Source organism: Parasteatoda tepidariorum, chromosome 7 (genome assembly GCF_982258835.1).
Source record: "Parasteatoda tepidariorum strain Cologne lab strain chromosome 7, Ptep-v5.0, whole genome shotgun sequence".
In the NCBI taxonomy this organism is placed as follows: Eukaryota; Metazoa; Arthropoda; class Arachnida; order Araneae; family Theridiidae; genus Parasteatoda; species Parasteatoda tepidariorum.
Window position 1 is genome coordinate 9475561 of NC_141761.1, and position 21530 is coordinate 9497090.

General features: G+C 26.9%; 1 protein-coding gene across 4 annotated transcripts in view; it reads right to left on the bottom strand.

The window, feature by feature from the left end:
- LOC147806822 (uncharacterized) overlaps positions 1–21530 on the bottom strand; it is a 43429-nt gene that overhangs the window by 14746 nt on the left and 7153 nt on the right. For 3 of the 4 annotated variants that reach the window (XM_087167280.1, XM_087167281.1, XM_087167279.1), the window contains 5 exons: positions 16153–16231; positions 13484–13564; positions 9249–9431; positions 4263–4325; positions 647–723 (listed from right to left, as the gene is read on the bottom strand). In XM_087167280.1, coding sequence (XP_087023406.1) covers positions 9370–9431; positions 13484–13564; positions 16153–16231 — 222 coding nt within the window. In that variant the 3' untranslated portion in view covers positions 647–723; positions 4263–4325; positions 9249–9369. The remainder of the gene's footprint in view (positions 1–646; positions 724–4262; positions 4326–9248; positions 9432–13483; positions 13565–16152; positions 16232–21530) is intronic. The other variant, XM_087167282.1, reaches the window with a different exon arrangement.

A 21530-nucleotide genomic window follows, 5' to 3' on the forward strand; every position in this document is an offset into this window, starting at 1 on the left:
AAAATCAAAACACTTTTGAAACAATCAGTGATTTTTTTGTAGAAATTTCGTCAAAATTAAAAAGTGATTAATGGGTTGAAACTAGTTGCAAGCAGTGGCACAGCTTTAAGTCACGGAACACCCTCCAAAATTACACATCACATGATTAACAAACTAATGCATGGTCTGTTAGATGTTGATATAAAAAAGTTTTCATTATTAATTTCAATATAATGGACATTTATATATATATCTGTGTGTGTCAAAAGAAGATAGGAAATAACCCCCTCCTCCCCCCCAAAAAAAACAAACATTAAAACTACACCACTGGTTGCAAAAGTCAATAAAGTCAATAAATTTACTTGCATTTTGATCACTCAAAAAATAAATTTTGATGCCTAAAAATATTTTGTATAATCAAGCAATCAAATGAAATAAATAACGAACAAAAATGCTTTCCTAAGAGTTTAAAAAATAAAAATAATTAATCAATGAGGTGAATTTTACATTTATTTGAATCTATTTTGAAAAAAATATATCTTTAAAGTTCCTTCCTAATTCTGAGAAAATATAAACTATTAGTTAAGTTTTTCGGTTATACAAATTAACAACATTATAAGTTAAGGCTTTCTGCATTAGTAACTTTTAGCAAAAAACGTTGACTTACAAGAGAAACTGGTAGAAGACAGAAGAGAAGATGAAGGGCTGGGATTCAAATGCTGGAAGCGAATCAGTTCCGCTCACCTGCCGAGAAACATAAGATAATGAATGACAGATACATAAAAATACAAATTTAAACAAAAATATAAATATAACCTTATATTTCTCGAGAATCCCACTATCTTATGCTTTTTTAGTTTTATTACCAGCTAGTCAAATTTTTCCAGCGTCTGGCAAGACTAATTTTGATAAAAATTTAATTACAAAATTTTAACCATTTGCCGGCCTTTTATCAGAAACCAAAGCTTTATCCAATGCTCCCCACAGCACTCAAACTGAGAAAGAACTGTTTACAGGCCTTGGAGATAAAATTTAACATAAATTTGTATTCAAATGTGTCATAGTGTTTTTTCTACCTTAAAAAAAGAAACTTAACTCATATCAAGAAACAATAAAATTGGAATAGTTATCAAGTTGTAAAATAAAAAATAAATAAAATGCTACCATTAATGATCATTGAATTTATCTGACAAAGCAATTAAAAAAAATAATTAAATATTAATGTACTAGCGAGAGAGCAATTAATTTTCTTTTCTTTTTTTTTAACTATTAAACCAATAAGCTAACAAATATCACTACCGATGTCATGAACTAGAACTAGACTCATGGTACAGGGGAAAGTGTTACAGCTTCTGTTGGCCTAAAGTGACCTGGAGCACCAAAGGTAGAAGACTGATTTAGCTCCATAGTTTCACCTGCTAGCATTAGCTGGGCATAATGGAATGGCCTTCACGCCTAGGGTGGCCCTACCAGGAGCTACGCTCCCGACGTACTTCGCCCATTCCGCCCAGTGGCACCCCCTCGCCACGGTGAGGCAGCTAGCAGGATTTGAGGAGGTCCAGAAAACGACCTGGAAGTGCCTTGCTTTTTGAGGGACCTAGAAGCCAGCAGACTTGTTTATCTCGCTTTGCAAGTGGACACTTGAGGTGTCTCTCGTATGTTCAGGGGCAAAAGACTTTTGGACTTTGCACTAAATGTAGGACTGCTCAGGCTTCGCCCGAGCATATTCTAAACTGTATCGATTTTAAGATCGACGAGGTTTTTTTAAAACCTCATCTGTTTTTAGACTTCCTGGACATTTTTGGACTTATGGAATTGGTCTAATTGGGATGGACCTCTTGGGGATTAGAAACAACAACAACAACCGATGTCATCTTTAAAATATTTGAAAAATTGAATTATCAAAAGTTAAATTTAAAACAATAAGCTTAACCAATCAGAAAATTCCATTTTTTTTTTTTTTTGCTCATTCTGCTTGAACAGTTTATGTGAACTTTTAATTTTAATAATGTAATTACATATGTTGTTTCTATTTTGTCAGATTTCAAACAATATTGGAATAAGAATGCTATTGCTTAACAATAAGAACATAGTCAGTAAATATAAGAGAACAAAATTTTAAAATGAAAGAACAAATTTATTACTGTTAATTTGTTTTGCGTCAAACAGATAATTTTGCTTAAAAAAAAAAACTATAAAAACTAAAAAAAAAAACAATATTTTTTCAAAGCTTAAATGTACATTTGTTTTCATAATTTTTATTGGAAGTTAGATCAATATATTTTGTTTTCCCTTTTGTATTCTAACTACTTTCAAGTTGCTATCAATTAATAACTTTTTTTAAAAAAATATAAACTTACAGATTGTCTATTAGCTTGCCTTTAATTATTTTTATAAACTATAAATTTTTCTCTTATTCTGATAATGAAAGAGAATTATTTTCTGAAATATACACATAAAATAGAGAATAATTTAAAAATTGTTGAGAATCAAATTCCATTATTACACATTTTGATAAATTTTTATGGTGTTGAATGAGTGCTCTTCTTATTCATAGGGAGGGTCTATTAATTCTATACATTTTATATAAGTGATAAAACTAAAACTAGAAATTTCATATCTATTTTTAAAAAAAAAATTACTATTTTATTTAAAATACATGAGTTTTTCATAAATGTAAGTTTAAAATTCTTCTACAATTTGTTTAAATACTTTTTCTTTTTGCATCTTATTAGAAACAATAAAAATGATTTTTTTTTTAAAGTCATCGATATTTTAGTATAATTTTAAAATTTCATTTTCACAAATAACAGTGAATTATGCAATTTAATTTCAGTATTAATGAATTATTTTGTTAATTATGAGCAAAAACACTACTGAACCTAAAGAATACAAGATAACTCAGTCAATTAAACAAGAGGTAGCTATTGCTTAAAAATAATCAAGATTGATTGAGTTAAATTTATTAAGATCTTGTATTTTGTTTCCTGTTTTATCTGAAATATTGATTATTAATATTGCTCTGAGTTTTTAATTAAATTTACAACATTAAGTTTTAATTAAATATTTTTTTAAATTAAACTCTTTTGTGATTTGTAATAAAAATACACATTGTAATGGACAATATTAAAAATTTAATGAGTCTTTAAAGATAAGTTTTCCTTCAATGTTTGTTTATAGAATTATGAAAGCAGGGATGGACTGGGATACCCTGGAGGGTGGTGGATGCACTTTTTACTTTTTATGGGGTGTCAGGTGATATGTATATATTTATATCAGTATGTAAATATATATATATATATGCAGTATTTTCCTTAAGCGACTTTAGAATGGCATAAAATAATTAGTAGTAAGTAATTTCAAAAACTGAGAAAATAATATTAACATGTTAATGTCTAGGATGCATTTTTTCTTACATTGATCAAATGCTACAATGTAAAGTAGAAAGCTAAAAGTCCTGCCTGAGGATTTCCTTTTAAATTTGTTGGAAGCATTTCTGAAATTTATCAAATTAAGCAATCAAATGTATCAATTATGAACAGGGTTAAACTTTTATAAATAACATACAAACATCCTAACAGGGATAAAACACTATTTTTGTACATTCATGATGTACTCTAGCTTGGATCTTGCTTACTTAGCTTACCCTTATAAAAGTTATGTTACATATAAAGAAATTTTACTTCACAATTTTTTTTTTCTTCAACAGGAAAATAAGGTAGGGGTGCTCAACCTTTTTAAGTGAAGGACCACTTGCATGGCAGGTAGATAACAAAGGGCCGCACTCATATTTAGTCATGTCAGTTGCAAATATAATGATTTTAATCTAAGCATTATGAAGCACTCAATAGTTTTATCAGTAAACTTAATAACATATTTGCAGAAAATTAAATACTTTTAACAATTTTAATTTATTTAAAACTAAAAAAAAAAAAAACATACTTTTTTTTAAAAAAACTTTTTCTATTTTTCACAATAATTAATGTATCAAATAAATATGCATACATAAATATTGGAGGGGAAAATACAAATTCTAACCAAAAAGAAGCTTAAAGAATGAAAGATCCAAAAATATATGCATTTTATTGAGTAATATAAATTTGAATTAAATATTTTAATTTAAGAAAATTCATAACGTTTAAGCAAAAACCAAATTAAAAAAAACTTTTTATTGCGTTCAGAAGCTCTTGCAGGCTGCACATCAACAGTCAGCGGATCGCAGGTGGTGCACCCCAATAATTAGACTAAAGAAAAAAAATTCTACAAATACACATTTTACATACCACAAAAAGAATTCTGTTGTAGAGTTTTAGACCAATTTGGCGCAAGCACTGAATGAGCAGAACCTGAAAAGTAATTTAATTTTAATAAAAGGCCAAAACATTTGATTAAAACAAGAAAATATGATTAATTTATTTTTTATTTTTAATTAAAACTATTAATACCATAGTATTTAAATTAATCTGAACTTGAACTGGAGACAACATAATAGAAGCAACAGAGTTTCCAATTATACAAGGCAAAAATCTTTAACATTCTAAGTTATTGTCAACAATTTAAGATTAACAGATAGATATATTTAATTGAAAAAATTACAACCAGGGCTCAAAACTAATGATGGCCCGAGACCATCATCATAAATCCAACCATCATAAAATAAATAATCCATGGCCTCCCTGACCAGCAATCATTGTTAACGAATGGTAAGCTGTTTTAGTTACATGATTTGAAATAATAAAAAATAGCATATAGTGCAAAATAGAATATTTCTTCATTGTTAGGAATGAAGTTCCATTTGACAATTCCATATTCTATTATTGTCCATATTCTATATTATATCATTACAGTGTTTCCACTACAAAGCGAGAATCTCGCATATTTTTTTCTTTTCTCGCGGTAAAAAATTACTACCGCGAGAAATTCACGCATTCTATACATCAATTTCAAAATTCGCGAATTTCTCGCATTTTGGAAAAAGATCAGAATTACACCATTTAGAATAAAATCCATTTCACTTTTCTTCCTGGATCTTTCATTATTTTCAACATCTGCCCCGTTATCTAGCTTCCCTATTTACCAGTATTGTTCAGAACCTTTTCGAACAACGGAACACAACCAGGGAACCCCTTCCAGAACACATTTCTCTGCAACCACGTGTTCACCGTAGGTTAGGTTTCTTCATGTAAGACTTCATGTAATTTTTTATGCACTTATGTAAGATGGTAAAAGCAAAATCTTCTATGATGATGCACCAAAAATATTTAATGCTTTAAAAAATAGAAGACGTTAAAAATGTATTATAATTAAAGAAATGATTTTTTTTCAAGAGTTTTTGTGTTTTTTTAGTTTTTAGAAATCTCACCCTGTTTTTGAGAAAGGGTGAGAAATTCTCACCCATTCTTTTTTCTATGATGAAAACACTATATTATCCTATCTATGATGAAAACACTATTTAACATTCACACTATTAATTTAAAATAAAAATTCAAATAGAGACAAGCAAATAGACCATTGAAACTGTGTATGAATTAGGTAGTAATATATTTTACAGGGATGAGAGTAGTCAGAAAGTAAAAAAGAGGAAATCCAAGAATGAATATATATATATGTATATATACACAAAAATTTGACAAAAATAGTGAGATCTTTAAACTTGTAAACCATGTGATTATAAATCCTGATGATTAATTTTAAAACTGCATGAATATATAAATATTAATCACATGCCTTATTTTTAAATTGAGACAATATGAATCCCGATATGATATGAGTGAATATGAAACTCTATATAGAATTTTAAAGTATGCAGAAATACAAATCATGATGCGTAATTTTTAGAGCACGTAAACACGAATCACGATGCATAATTTTCAAACCGCGCAAATACAAATCACAATGTCTAATTTTTAAAGCACGTTTAAGTACGAAAATCAATGTTTGATTTTACAAACGCAAAAACATATCACGACATAGAATTTTAAGCTCGCATAGATACCAATCGCTACATAGGGTTTTAAAAACGGGATAATTTTTAAAGCACGTTTAAGTACGAAAATCAATGTTTGATTTTACAAACGCAAAAACATATCACGACATAGAATTTTAAGCTCGCATAGATACCAATCGCTACATAGGGTTTTAAAAAGCGCAAAAACAAATTACTTTATTGGATTGGATTTCGTATAAATATGAAAATCGATGTTTGATATTACAACCACAAAAACGAGTCACGACATAGGATTTTAAGCTCGCGTGAATACGAAGCGCTACATAGGGTTTTAATAGCGCGTAAATACAAATCGCTATATTGGATTTTTAAATCTCGTAAATAAGAATCGCAACGAACGATATTTAAATCGCCTGAATAAGACTCGCAGCGTTCAACTTTTAAATCAGGCAAATACGAAAATCGATGTTTGATAATATAATAGCGATTTTAAAAATGTATAAATGCAAAACGCGATATTGGATTTTTAAATCTCGTAACTAAGAATCATAATGTGCGATGTTTGAATAGCGTAAATAAGAATCGCATAGCGCAACTTTTAAATCAGGTAAATACGAAATCGATGATAGATATTAAAATCGCGAGAGACTGGACTTGGGATTTCTAAAAGGCTTGTTTGTATTGTTTTTGTTTAGACATAATAAATAAAAATTTACAAGATTAAGTGAATGAGCAAATAAATATTTTCATCCCAAATCCACCTCTAATATTTTATTTATTTATTTATTTTTTTCGTTTGCTTTCACGCCAGACAACAGGGTCATGACGTCTGAATTGCAAAAATACGAGCTATCCGACAGACGAATAAAAATACGGAAAATCTTATTTTCTGTGAAGAGAAAATAGCTAAAATAAGTAAAAATACGGAAGGGTTAGCAGCTAGGATGCAGTTTGAATTTTTTGTTCATCTTTGAAAATCGTAAATAAATATGATTATTTTATTTTAACGATTGAATTTAAAAAAAAAAAAAAAGTGGGATATTTATTTTTTAAAAAAAAAACGAACCTTTTAGAGAATCCGAGTTTTTGATAAAAAGACTGAAATTCGAAAGGCAAAAGCGAAAAAATCTCATCTCTGTATAAAGTTCAACCAGTTTTATCCTAAGGAAATGATTTTTTGAGAAACTTCAGAGGAAGGAATGAGGACTTCAATGCTTTCGCTCTGCGGAAAATTAAATTCCTCATAAAATATTTTAACTTGTTCAAAAAAATTTCCACGGAAATTAGCGGGAAAAACGGAAAAATCTAAAAAAAAGCGGAGATCCGCGGAAGAATCTCATCCCTGATTTTAGTTACTTCTTCATTGTACCAGTGATTATATTTCCTTAATTTCCAACCATGATTGCAATAAAGTATCAATCAGAACAAGTTGGAACTGGAGCCAACTCTAGAACAATGGATAAAATGAATAAACGTAAAAATGATTATTATTCTAAAAGAAAGTAAAACTTCAGGGTTAAAAAAAAAAAAAAAAAAAGAATTAACGAAACTAAAATCATGCATCTTTTTTAAAAGAAAACTAATTATTATTTGCCTTTCAGTTAATATTATTTTTCTACCAACATTATCTTAATTCTTTAGTAATAAAACATACCAAAGATGCAAAATAGAAGTATGTATTCATATTTCACAAAAAATATCTCAAAATTTTTCAAGCAAGCTGTGATGGCTCAGGGGATAGAGCGTTCGCCTTCCAATGAGGTACACCAGGATCGCACCCTGGCAATGGCTGGTCGATTCAAATTCCGCATTCGGCTTGCACCGACCACAATGCTGACGCGAAATATACTGAGTGGCAGATGAATCATGGGATATAGTCCCCTTGCCGTCAGGTTAAACGTGGGAGGTTTTACTCTCCATGTAACGCAAATATGGGTTAGCTCCATCAAAAAGTCCTCCAAAAAAGCAAATCTTTCCCAATATTTGATCCAAGAGTTTCCTTGTCTTCTGGGTTGGGTTCAAAATTACAAGGCTACAGAGTTGAACATTAGTAGTCCTAAACCCAAAATTGAGTAGGCTGTTCAACAAGGGTTAAAAAAAAATTTCAGGAAAAAAATAGGACTCTTAAATTTATGATGAAAAGATAAATTCTCTTATAAAAAGATCAAGCAAATAAATAAAATATTAAAAATTATTATCTTTAAATAACCAGACCTCAGATCCTTCACTTCAAAAAGAATTCTTTTTAATCCTTCAGCATCCAAACTGTTCTAAAAATTACCCATTTCCATTACCCATAATATGTTTCTCTAGACAAAATTCCTATGCTTACATCTTTATGACAACCAACATTTAACAAAACCTTCCCCTTTGTTGGTTTGTGGTTGCAAATCATTATACAGATAGTAAATACAAAATACAGTAAATGCAACCAATACTTGTCAGCTGCATATTTTTAACATTTACATTTGTATTATTTCAAAAAAGGAATTTGAAAAAATCAACTACACTGGGTTAAGCTTAAACAGCATTGCATACTCATACAAAAACGGAACAAACAAACAAAAGACATAAAAAAGGAAATGAAAAAACTTTAACAGCTTCTGTGACTACTCATTTTATAATAAATCCAAGTAGTAATAGAAGCAATAATATATGTTATACAACTAAAAATAACAATGACCGGAAATGAAAACAATGGCCCTCAGCAGCCAAAATTAGCGAAAAATTGAATAATTGACACTATTACAGAAAAAACCAACCTTATATGTCATCCTCTCATTAACTCTCTTACTTTCTCAAACATTTAATTCAGTGTGTTGTGACTAACTCATAACACAATTAAAAATTGTTAAGTATTAAAAGTGACATGTTTTGAGCACTCAAAACATAGCCACCCATTCTCAAGACCCACCAGACTAAATGAGGAAACAAAAATTTTTTTTTAAATGAATAAATGCTAAGTGTCCAAAAAAGAAATTCATAAATAAAAGTGAAAGACTAAAAAAATTTACGGTCGACAAGAGACAAAACAGATAGATATGGGACTTTATCTGATTTATCTGAAGGCTGGTAACAAGAGTACTAAAATAATTTCAACTTTTCTTATTTCATATTTAAAGGTAATAAAGTTTTTTGTTTTTCATTATGAAATATATTTTCTAGCTTCTGTTTCTTGAGATTATTTATTTTAAAAGAAAAATAGATCAACTGAGGCCTGGCTATATATCATCAAAAAAGCAAAAATTTCAAAATCTCAACTTTTTATTTCATTTTGCATAATTGTAAATTAAACGTCAAATAATTAAGATAAGATAAATACCAGTAACTGGGTCCTCAGTTACTCCCAACCAGGGTGCAAAGTAACGGGATATAAAGTCATACTGATTTCCAGCATCATCTTTGCAATCGAATTTGCCTCTTGCTAGTCACTATCACACTAACTACCTCTGAAGATGCAGATAATAATTCATTTTCATTGCTTTTGAATGATTCAAACTCATGCCTGAAAATTTAGGTACAACATTAATTTGTAACAGAATCATAAAAACTTACAGAGAATATCAAAATAAGTATTTTCAGAATGTTTTTTCTGAATTTAGAACATTAGTAAATTGTAATTGTTCTTAAGATTCTATGAAAATTGCTTGAATAGAACTACTATTTAAAAATATTGATATCAAAATTTTCACTTTAATAATTTGATCTCTATTTTATTTTTCTTGAAAAAAATAGATTAATATGGTATAAAAAAATTTTCATCTACAATTAAATAAGAAAAATAATAAACTATTACAAATTTTTTTTGCGTGAAATTATGTTTGAGTAAACAGGCTTTATGAGTGGGTGGAATTTTTAAAAAATTTCCTTAGTATTTTTGAAAATTGATTAAAAACACAAAAAGTGAAATTAACATTAAGGGGTCCAAACTTTGGAACGCTCCCCTGGCCAGACTATGGGGACCCTATTTTTCAAACAGGGTTGCCACTCAAATCTGGAAGGAAAAAAAATTCCACGTGTTTTCCCTGTACAGATACGCAATATATTAAGAGGAAACAACAATTACTGCACTCTTGTGTGAGCTACATTAGGCAAACTATATTTATTAGTTTTAATTGCTGACAAAACAGCTGAGCATACCTAAATAATGCTATAGTATATGAAATAATTTAGTACAGCTGAAATATCATGGTTAAATATCCCATAGATTACACTTTGAGTGGTCACCATTTTTTAAAAGATAAAAATAAGAAAAAAAAATTCCCTGTATTTTCCAAGTTTATAAAGAAAAAATAAAAATACCCTGTTATTTTAGGTGATTTTTAAATTTCCTGTATTTTCCAGGTTTTCCCTGTTCTTCCTGTGGAGTGGCAACCCTGCCAGATTCCGGTTACCTCCTATATTTGAAAGGTTAAGAATCCAAAGATGCAAAAAAACATATATGTTAATGCAGAGAAAATACATTTTTGTGTTTGATTCATAACTAAATTAATGGTTAGCACTTAATAATTAGCATATTTGAGGTTACCCCTAGAAAACATTTAGATTGACACTAAAAAAATGAAAATTTGATCATTAGAACAAAAGTTATTTAGCGTGATATCTTTTTTTTTGCGCACCTGTACATAGAAGGTATTTAAAAGATGATAATTTTAATGCACAAAAGTGACATTTACAAAATTAAAAGAGATAAAAATTTTTATACAATATTTTTTCTTATCAACACAGAAAAAAATATAGATATTGAAAAAATTATATAATTACTCCTTTTTCATACTTTATGAGTCTTCATGGCATTAAAAGAAAGATAAAAAAAAAGAGGATTTTAAAAACCCTGAAATTTAAGGAAGTAACTGAGATTGATGGTATAGCCATTCATTTGTATTTACTACAAAATCACATGAACCGATTCCCTTTAAGAAGGGGTTAATTAAATGTATGCAGTGGGAAGTATTGTAATAAATAATATTCATGGGTGCCACTCTAAAAAACTTTCAAGACAGAACTTATTTTTTGACCAATTAACACAGTCCGTTAAACAGAATATTTCAAAAAATTATTGCAGCTCACTTATCAAGAGGGTGGTCAATTTATTATATCATTTAGTATATCAGCGGATATTTCATTGCCAACTTTTTTAAAAATTTCTTCAACAAATAAGGAGAAATTTGAGAATATACATGTAAACAGGAGACAGTTGTAAAATATAGGAGTCTTTGTTAAAAAACAGGAGACTTATGTAATTTTATATTCCTTTTTAATTTTATTTCCCTTTTTTTAATAACTTTAAATAATTATTAATAAATTAATTTAATTATTAATTTTATATCCCATATTTTAATAAAAACTAAAAAAAGTGATATTAACATACAGATAAAAAGTTTAAAACTATAACGAAATATACTGCAGTTTTAGCAGAAATCATAGTAAATATGGAATATATAGAATAGAGAATAGAATTAAATAGTTAGAATTGAGGTACAATTTACTGTAGTGCTTTTTTTGTAGCCAGAGGAAACATTTCCATGCATTTCACATTCCATTCAAAGTAAAATTTACACAGTAATGCAACATTTTCCAAAATTACTACACAGTAATTTTTTGAAAATGTTGAATTTTTTTCTCATTTAATTAAACAAGTTTCAAAATTAACAAAATAATTAAAAATAATTTTTTAAAATTTAACCGAAGTCATTAGGCTTTAAAATAATTATTAATGAAATCTAGCAGGCTTACCAGGAAAAAAAATTAGAATAAATATAATAAATAAAATAATAAAAAATAAATATAATAAATAAATGAAGTAAAATATTTCAGTTACTATTCTTAGACTATGTAATATTTTAAACTTAGGTGATCAAGTAACAAGTTTAACAGACATATGATTGATAGAAGAAATTATCTTAAATTTTTTATTCACAATGTATATTCTTTTTTTGTATTTAAATTCTTTTTATCCTTTTGTACAAGGATAAAAAGGAAAATCATTTTTATTGATACATAAAAAAAATATATATGTATTGAGAAAAATGACATATTACTCCATTTTCGCACTTTGCAAATCGTCAACGCATGAAAAAAAAAACTTTAAATTTCCAGGAATAACTGAAAAAAGAATGATTAACCTGAGTGTATTTATAACTAATCGAGAGCGACAAAAAGGGGTTAATTAAATTTATGTTTTGAGATTCAGACATTATCTCGATATTTTTGATATATTTAAAAAAGTATTAAAAATATCGAAATTTTAAAAAAATATAAAAAAATAAATAGTGATAAATGCCAAATAACTAGTTGAAAAATTATACAATTATAAATAAAAACACTTAAATGTGCGATTTAAATTTCTCATACCACAATAATGTAGTGATTTAAAAAAAAAAACACGAAAATCAACAGCATTGATTTAAAAAAAAAGAAGAAAATATTAAAAGGTTGCTTGGATTTAGTGATAATCAAATGCGTTTGAAAGTAATTACTCAAATGCACGTTCTAAATAATATTGTATGTAAAATTATATAGTATTGTATATAAATTTAATAATATGAATTAAAAAAACACATGGAAATCAGTAGCAATAACTATGACAAAGTCATTAGAAAAAATTGTATAAGGGACTAATAAATGCACCAATAGAATTTTGCATATCATAACAATGTATAAACAATAAAGGGATTTAAAAAAAAAAAGCATTGAGAAAATTTGCAGCATTAATAGCCGATAAAATGATTGAAGTACCGCATGGATGTTATAGTATCACAGTACTTATGATAGTATTCACACAAATCAAACATATCAAAAAGTTATTACTTGAATGCTTGATTTAAATTTTGCGTGTCGTAATAATATTGGAGTTTTAAAAACTATGAGGAAATAATCATAAACTATGAGGAAATAATAAAACTATGAGGAATCAATTGACTTGATCTGTAAACTTTTCAACTAAATTTAGTTGAAGCCCTGAGGAGCTGCATATTTTAAGTATAATCTAATAAAAAGCAATTTTTAAAATTTCACACTCAGAAACTGTAGCTACTACTCTTGTTTGGTAGTTAACAACATTGTAAAAGCATAATCTAAATAAAAAGCAAGCATATCTTTGATTATAATAGCTTCATTCCTTTTTCGTTTGCATCATACAAAAATATTTCCTTCAATTGATTAAGAATTCATATAATCCAGCTCTTTATAAATCAATGATATGTTTTTTTTTTAAATAACTTTGGCATTTGTGAAGAAATCAAATTATTTAAATAGATTATTTGTCTACAATTGCCTAAAACATTAACATAAAATTCAAGAACAGTTCAAGTTTTATTACAATGTTTTTACCTTTATAAAATAGCCATTAACTTCCCACTGCTTAAACTGTTCTGCAGATAATACAATACAATTGAAAGATTTGTTTTAAAATAGCTTTCAAGATTGAAATTTGTAAATATAATTACACAGGATAATATGTAACTGTTCCAATCATAACTGAATAAAATGTTACATTTAAATCCTTGTATAATAATGTATCATTTAAATCCTAAATTACAAAAAAATATTTCTTACCTACAGATGTTGGCATCTCTCCCCACTGAAGAACAACATTTTTATTAACTTTCCGACAAGAATTTACATAAACTCCTTTATCTGGAAATAAAAATAAACAAATTATTTTTACTCATAATAAATAATTTCAGTACCTAAACTACTCAAAAAATAAGATGGAAAAAATTCTGCTAAAAATTATTATCTTAAAAGTTATTTCAAAATACAGTAAAAAATAAGAGAAAGAAAAATACATAGCAAATTTTTAAAAAAATGGAGATGCCTTAAGTTTTGAAAGATAAGTATGTTGAGTTCTTTAAATATAACAAAAAAGTTAAAGTGAAAACAAGCACTGATCTCGTTACAATTACTAAATATAGTTAATACCACTTTAAAATATAATTATTTAAAAAATTTTGTAAAACAATAAAAACTATCAACACCTTCTTGAATGTTCTGAGTAAATTTTCCATTCCAACAATTTTTTAAACATCTTAAAACATTTAAGAATCAAACTAATTTATGTAATACTTTGTATTTGTATGTTTTTATTGCTAGAAAGCAAAGAAGATGTTTAATTATAAACTACTAACATTTTTAAGGATGTTTGGAAAAGAAAGCTTTTTTTTCTGTTCAACTCTTAAAAAAGTTGTAATTCTTAAATAGAAATAAATAAATCTAATAAATCTTGAGAAATCTAAATTTTTCTGATCAACCGTTAGGCGGAATTTTGCTAGCAAAGAAGAAAAAGCTCGAAATGGATATTTTCAAAAAAAAAATGGACAACATATTTCAAAGAAAATAGGCATTTAAACAACTTAATGTGAGTGTCAAAGAAAACAAGCATTTAATTCAGATTTTTATACTACTGTTATAATTATTTTTCAAAAGAATTACCTGGAACTAAAATAATTTCATAATGCATAAATCTCCACATATGTAATTTTAATTGTAAGTAATTATTTAACAGACTTTTACAAATTCTCAAAATAGTTGAGTGATTTTCCGAACCTCAGACTTCAAGCTTTGAGAAATTAGAAGGCTTTCAAAAAATATATTTGATTTTATTTTTTAACTCACTGAGATCATCTGAAAAGTTACATTTGCAACTTTTCAAACGATCCTAGTCAACCTAACCTAGCAGTCCAAAATCTTAATCCATAAGGATTATTCCTAGTGAAGTGATAAGACATGTGACTATAATACCAAAATATGATGGAAACTTAAAGCATTAAACAAATTCTCAATTTAACTTTTCATTTATAACTACTACAATATATTAACATTATCAATGATATATATTTAAAATGAAAAACTAATAAACATTAAAAGTAAATAATAAATTAAAATAAATAAATAAAAATAATTTTTATTCCCTTCAAGTTTCTTTTTTACTTTCTTACTGAACACTACTTTTTACATTTTTTGGCACATGTTCCATCACTGTTAATGTTTAAAATTAATTGAGTGTAATCCAAATTGGTTTAGTTTTATGTCAGAATTTTCGGTTCCATCTTTAATATTGAAAAGAATCATTGTGCTTAAACACCTATTTTGTAAAATGTTTAACACTTATTTTGAGCAATATCCAATTTTGTAAAACATGTCTATCAAATTATGTTAATTTTCTTACATATGTTTTTTAGCTGTATCCAAAACAAACAGCTCAACAATTTAATCTTTTTAATAAATTGCAGATTAAAAAAAGCTTTATTTTAATTTTATCAGTTTATTTAATTTTTCATGAAATTCATTACTTTAATTAAATATTTAAGAAAGAGTATGTTAATAAATATGTTTTAATAAAAATTGACCTTTTTTAAAAAATAGTCTGAACATAAAAATTGTCTCTTTATAAAAAACAAGAATAAGAACATTTACTTATATTTGTAATAAGTATATTTGTATAAGTACATTTAATGTTAATATTAATGGCTCAATATACGTATAGATATATACAAAATTGTTAAAAACTTTCATAATTCATCACAAACAACTTATTCTATACAGGTTGACCGAAATACAACAAATGTGGCATGCATACAGAATTTAATGGTGGGATCTTTCTCAAGTTTTCCTAAAGGAATGCAGTGCCTTGCATTTCTTCAGTTTCAGCTGAAACTGTGCTGACAGCAGGTTCAATACATTCAAAGAAATGATACTGCAAATTTCAAAAAGTTCTGATTTTATAATAATGAAGACACCGCAGAACAGTTTAATGTACAATGAAATATTTTAAATAAATACTAAACTTTTATATGTGTGCTGTAAAATGCACAAATTAAACTCAAACACATATTAATAATTCAGTTACTTTTTTGTATCTGCTCAACATAGCACATTTTGTCGCATTGTGTGAAAAATTATCAAAATTAAGAAAACCATCATTTTTAACCAAATTAACCAACACAAAAATTATCGAAAACAGAAAGTCTTCTTAATAATGGAGAACTAGTTGTTCGGGTACATTTTTAAACTGATAATGCAACATATGATTAGCAATAATTACAATAAAACTATAATCAGTAATTATAAATCTCTAACAATAAATTACAGTTTATACAGTTAGAAAATACTTTTTTTTTTTTTTTAAATTTGATAAATTCTTAAAATGAGCAGTAAATAGCTGGAATCAAATGTAAAACAATTTATGTTCAGTTATAAATTTTAAGCATTGAAATTATACTCACTATCATAACAAAGAAGAAGTTGCAAGCCTTTGGAATTGGGAAGAGTGACTATAGTGTGAGGTGTAATGGAGCCCTGAGACTAAAAGAAATATAAACATGAACATTAAAAACTTTTGAAATGCTTTGGACAATGGTTAAAATAAAATAAACAAAGGAGCAGACTATATATATATATATATATATATATATATATATATATATATATATATATATATATATATATATATATATATATATATATATATATATATATATATATATATATATAAAGGTACTTAAAACAAGAGAAATTCTGACATAAAATTACAAAACAATTAATAATATCTATAAAAAAATCATACACATAAAAAAAAAGATTCTGCACAATCTAGCAGAAAATATATTGTGTAAAAAAAGGCCCATCAGCAAAAAATAAATAAATATAAAATAAAACAATAATGCAATACCAATATGTAAGATGCAGCAAGTATATAAAAATAGAATAATAATAATAAAAAAAAATACTTGTATAAATGCCTTTCTAATTTAGGACCCAATAAATGTTTCAATGATACTAACAATTCTTTTTAATTGTCACACACATTTAAAAAACCAAATTAGTTCATTTTAATATATATTTCATATGAAAAAACACATGTATTCCAAATTAGTTTCAATTTCCTGTTAAAAAAAGTTCTTTGTTACCACTGCAGCAGAATGCTTTAAAATTTAGTGTTTAATCTTAGTATTTTAAGGGCAAGGACATTATAGTATTTTAAGGGCTTTTAAAGACAATTTTTGAAGAAAAAACATTATGAATGCAATTTTTGATTATAAAACAGATTTTAATTATATTTTATAAAGTTTGATAAAACCTTAAATAACCCAAGAATACAGGGATTAAACATAGGAACTTTGTATATTAAAACCAGAATTTTAAAAAGTATATATTAACTGTCATTTATTATTCTCTATGCATACATACACACTAGCAAACATTTCAGATTATTTAACATAATTGCAATGAAATACAAATCATGAAAACACTTAATCAGGGAGCGACTTCAATTCCAAACTTCCTTATGATTTTTGTGTATTGTTTACTACAACATTAACTGCTTATCATATCATACTTATTTATTAACCTTTTCAAGAGGGATCGACAAGACATCTAGGTCAGTAGGGGTATCTTTCTGCGACTGGGGGTGGAAATTGTAACAGGTAGTCTCTGTTCGTAAAAAAATGGTGAGGAGAATGAAACAATTTTATACTCCCACTGTTTTTCTTAAACACGGTTCACTACTTCTTTGACTATCGTATTTAGGGATAATACAAGGGCCACCAGAGAGGGACTCTTGTGCTTTTGTATCACTTTATGAGTGCAGAAATCCTTTTTCAGTTGTTTTATTAGATTCAGCATAAAAAATTACACAAATAACATTTCACATACCGTTTTCTATAATAAATTATCCGCCTGTCCTATGTTATTATATCTTATGCACCTTCAAGCATTCATTCATTTGCACCATGTAACACTTTGTCAATCTTTTTGTTTTGAAGTTTATCAATGCAGAATCTCAATAAATAATATTTCAATGTCTATAGGTACATTTATGTTTAAAAAAATTAATGAATGGAAAAAATAATAGAAACAGCTTTTTCTTTTTTGCTGTTATCAGCTTTTTCTTTTTCGCTTATATCAATCCCTCATTCACAACAATTTCTGCAAAAGCAAAATTTAAAGAATCATGTCTTAGTTTACAATAACATACAAAAGTTTTAATAGCTATAATTATCAGTACCTATAATAATAACTATTTAATACATTACAATTAATATTTGTAATTTTAGTACGTTTATTAAGCATTTCACGTTTAATTTCTATCAAAAAAATTTTACAAGCTGTTTTTTAACATATTTATATTAAAACAAATTTTAAACAATTTGTCTCTGTTCTACAATAAGTCTGAGTAAAAATAGAAGAAATTTAAATAATTTCTGATGCACGAAAAGACAATTTAACTACAAATATAACTATTTGAATGTATTTTTTATCTTTAGAATTGTTAAATCTTTTCAACTTATGAAAATACGTCACTTCAATCAATGATAAATAGTTTTTACCACTTTATTTGCCGGTTTTACGCTTTCACTATTAATGATAATAACAATAAAAACAAGAGGGGGAAACGAAGACAATTCTACTATAATTCCTGGCTAATTTGATTGATCTGTTCTTTTCAGTAAGAATGGTCGTTACAATTGAAAATTACTTAATCAAATAAATTCCCTTAATCTTATTTACAATATATTAAATAAATTGTGTGATACATAAAAAAACTATTAACTACAATAACTTGGTTAATCACTGACAAAAGTTAATACAACACTTTTAATTTAATTTTATTTTCTAAATAGCATATATCGTAATTTAAATCACTAACTCAAAAAATGCTTTAGCCAGTTTCTAAATTTATTTATAACATATCACTCAGAACCTTATTCCTCCAATCTCTTAGTTCGAATCAAATATGTACTTTGATTTCCAAAGAATTTTCTTTTAAAATAGCTCCCCAACAAGTAATACATGAATATTTCAATTATTGTGCTTCAGTTGCAAATGATTTGTATAAAATATTCATATTCAAAACATCATGTCATTTTCTTTTTGTACCAAATTTCATAAATGAATGCATCTTACAAAAACTATGTAGAAACTATAATAGAAATTTTTTTATTTTTAAATTCAGGTAATAGATTTATGAAATTTTAATGTTCACAAAAATTTAGTTCGATCTTATAAAGATAAACCAACGAGATATTATTAGACTTCATAAAAACTAACTTAAAATTAAATTGTATCTAGCATAATGAGAGGGGAGGAACACGAAAATTGTCACAAAAGAAAAAAGATTAGGAAGAAAAAAAAATACCATTTATGATTTCATTACAAATAAAGCATAAAAAATACAGTATTATAAATTACAATTTCAAAATCCGCAATCTTTGAAATCCTTATATAGCCAAAATCATGAATGAAGTTACAGCTAAAAAATGTAAACATATATATGAATTTTTCCTACAAAATAAATATCTTTATTAAAATTCATAGACAAATATTTTCTTCTTCTCTGCAACAATTACAATCAAAATTTTAAAAAACCGATAAGCACCACATTTATACCAAAAATAGAATAGAAACCCAAAAAATATTATTTACTTGAGTTTATTTAAAATATTTTACTTCGATATTTATTTCAATTTGAGATAATTTACTTTGACGGCTATGATTACTTGATATTTTTATGTATAATCAAAATTGCTATTCGTTAAATTAAAATAGCAATAAAGAAATTATCTTTGAAAAATAACTTTAAAAAAATTTTTTAAACAAAAAAATTTACAAAATTTAAATTATCTACAAAAAAAGCAGGAAAGAAAACAGTAGATGTATACCCAAACTTATAATTGATATTTGAAAGTAAGTGGGAAATGTAGAAAACATTTTCTACCCTTATGAGAAAGTGTTGCATAAAACAATAAAACACATCCCACAGCCATCCCTTTCCCCAGAAAAAGGTTAAAGCTGAACTATCTATATTAGAGGTTTATACTTAAAGAATTTTACAACAAATAGCTTCACAATTGTATAGATTAGGGTTGTAGTAGAAAAATGTGGCAAAATAAATTGCAACACTTAATGAAGTTTCCATTCTTATTCTGCTTCAAAATCCACATTTCATTACTTTTTAGTCAAAGGATACATATTTACACCCCAAGTTGCTTAAATTATTGAATAACTGAGTCAGCTCTTTAAATATAAAAATTAAAGTTTATTTTTAGCTAATTCGCAAAGTTCTCTATCAAGAATAACTTTTTGGTAAGAAAACTAGTATTTGATCAGAAAATTATCAGTTTATTTAGGGGAAGTCATAAGATTACAGGGTGGTTCAAAACTATACGTCAAAAATGTAAAGGCAGCTAGAGGTAACCTAAATAAACTGATTTTGTATAGGAATGTAGAATATATGCTCAAATGCATTGTTAAAAGTGCTAGCATGTAATGCAGTATTACTCCCAAGTAATTGAAAAGCCAGTTATATAAAAGATTTATTAACAGTTCCTAATATTAACAGATTTATTAACAGTTCCTAATAGTTTGCAACCAGTTTAGAATCAAATTATAGAATTACTTGATAGAGCGAGTATCAACAAGATTCAAAGAAGTGGCGCATGAATTGGTGTACATGAGCAAAAACAGTCAGCACATTTTCAGTGGCAACCAGATCTTTAGATGCTTCAAGACTATTGATTGTACAGGTTACTTGTTTTATATTTGACCCCACATGAAGAAATACAAGCATGTCAAATGTGGAGAATGCGGTGGCCAGTTCATGAACGTGAGAAGAAATATATTAAAAGCAAGCAGCAATGATATTTTTATCTGTATCAAAAATAAGGATCAGAGCGCATGAAGCCTACTAAAAGCTAAATAATGTATTCAAATTTAAAACATACCCAATTGCAAAACTATCCAAAAGGAGCGCAAGAAAAAGATCAACAAAAATATTATTCTTCAATTAAGAAATCATCAAGGTGCCTAATGAAGTGGAAATAGATGCAGAAAATGTTTAACAGTGATTATAAGGCCTTTAAAATGTAAAACTATCATTTAATTTAAATAAAAGAGCTTTGAAGTAAACTAAATAAGAGATTTAAAAAAATTTAATTTTATGTAAAATAAAAATTTAGTTATTGAAGTGCAAACTATCAGCAAAAATAAAATACAAAACTTTATGCATAAAATTTACATTTCCTTGAATCTCTTACAGATTGAAAATTGTCATCAAATCCCACGAAATTAACTCCAATGAATTTTTCCTATGATTTATCTTGGTGATAAGAATTTGTGTGACACCTCAAAATTTTGGCATGTCTAAAAAGATCCTTGCATAAGGAATGGGACAAAATATTAGGTCAACTGCGCCATGCATACATATAAAATTCAGTGACCTGCATACAACTCTGCATTAAATGCAAAGGTCTTCACTTTGAAAATTTGTTATTATATTATAGGCAATAAAGTTTTCAAACTCATTTGAAAGTCTGGTACTGATATTTTGCTAAGCATTAAAGTTGTAGAGCATGTGTGTCAGCTTATCTCTTATAACTCTGTAATTTTAAACTATGCACAAATTTTCAAACAAACCATGGAGTGAGGGATATTTGTGTTGCAGTATGCCACTTATTGTAAGTTTTTAAGACTAATTTCGTATAATTTATAATAAATATCTTCCACGTTATTATGTACATCATGACAATCAGCCACAAAATGTCAAGATATGAACTAAAGTGATCTTCAAGAACACAGAAACAGATTCCTGTGGCTAAATATTATA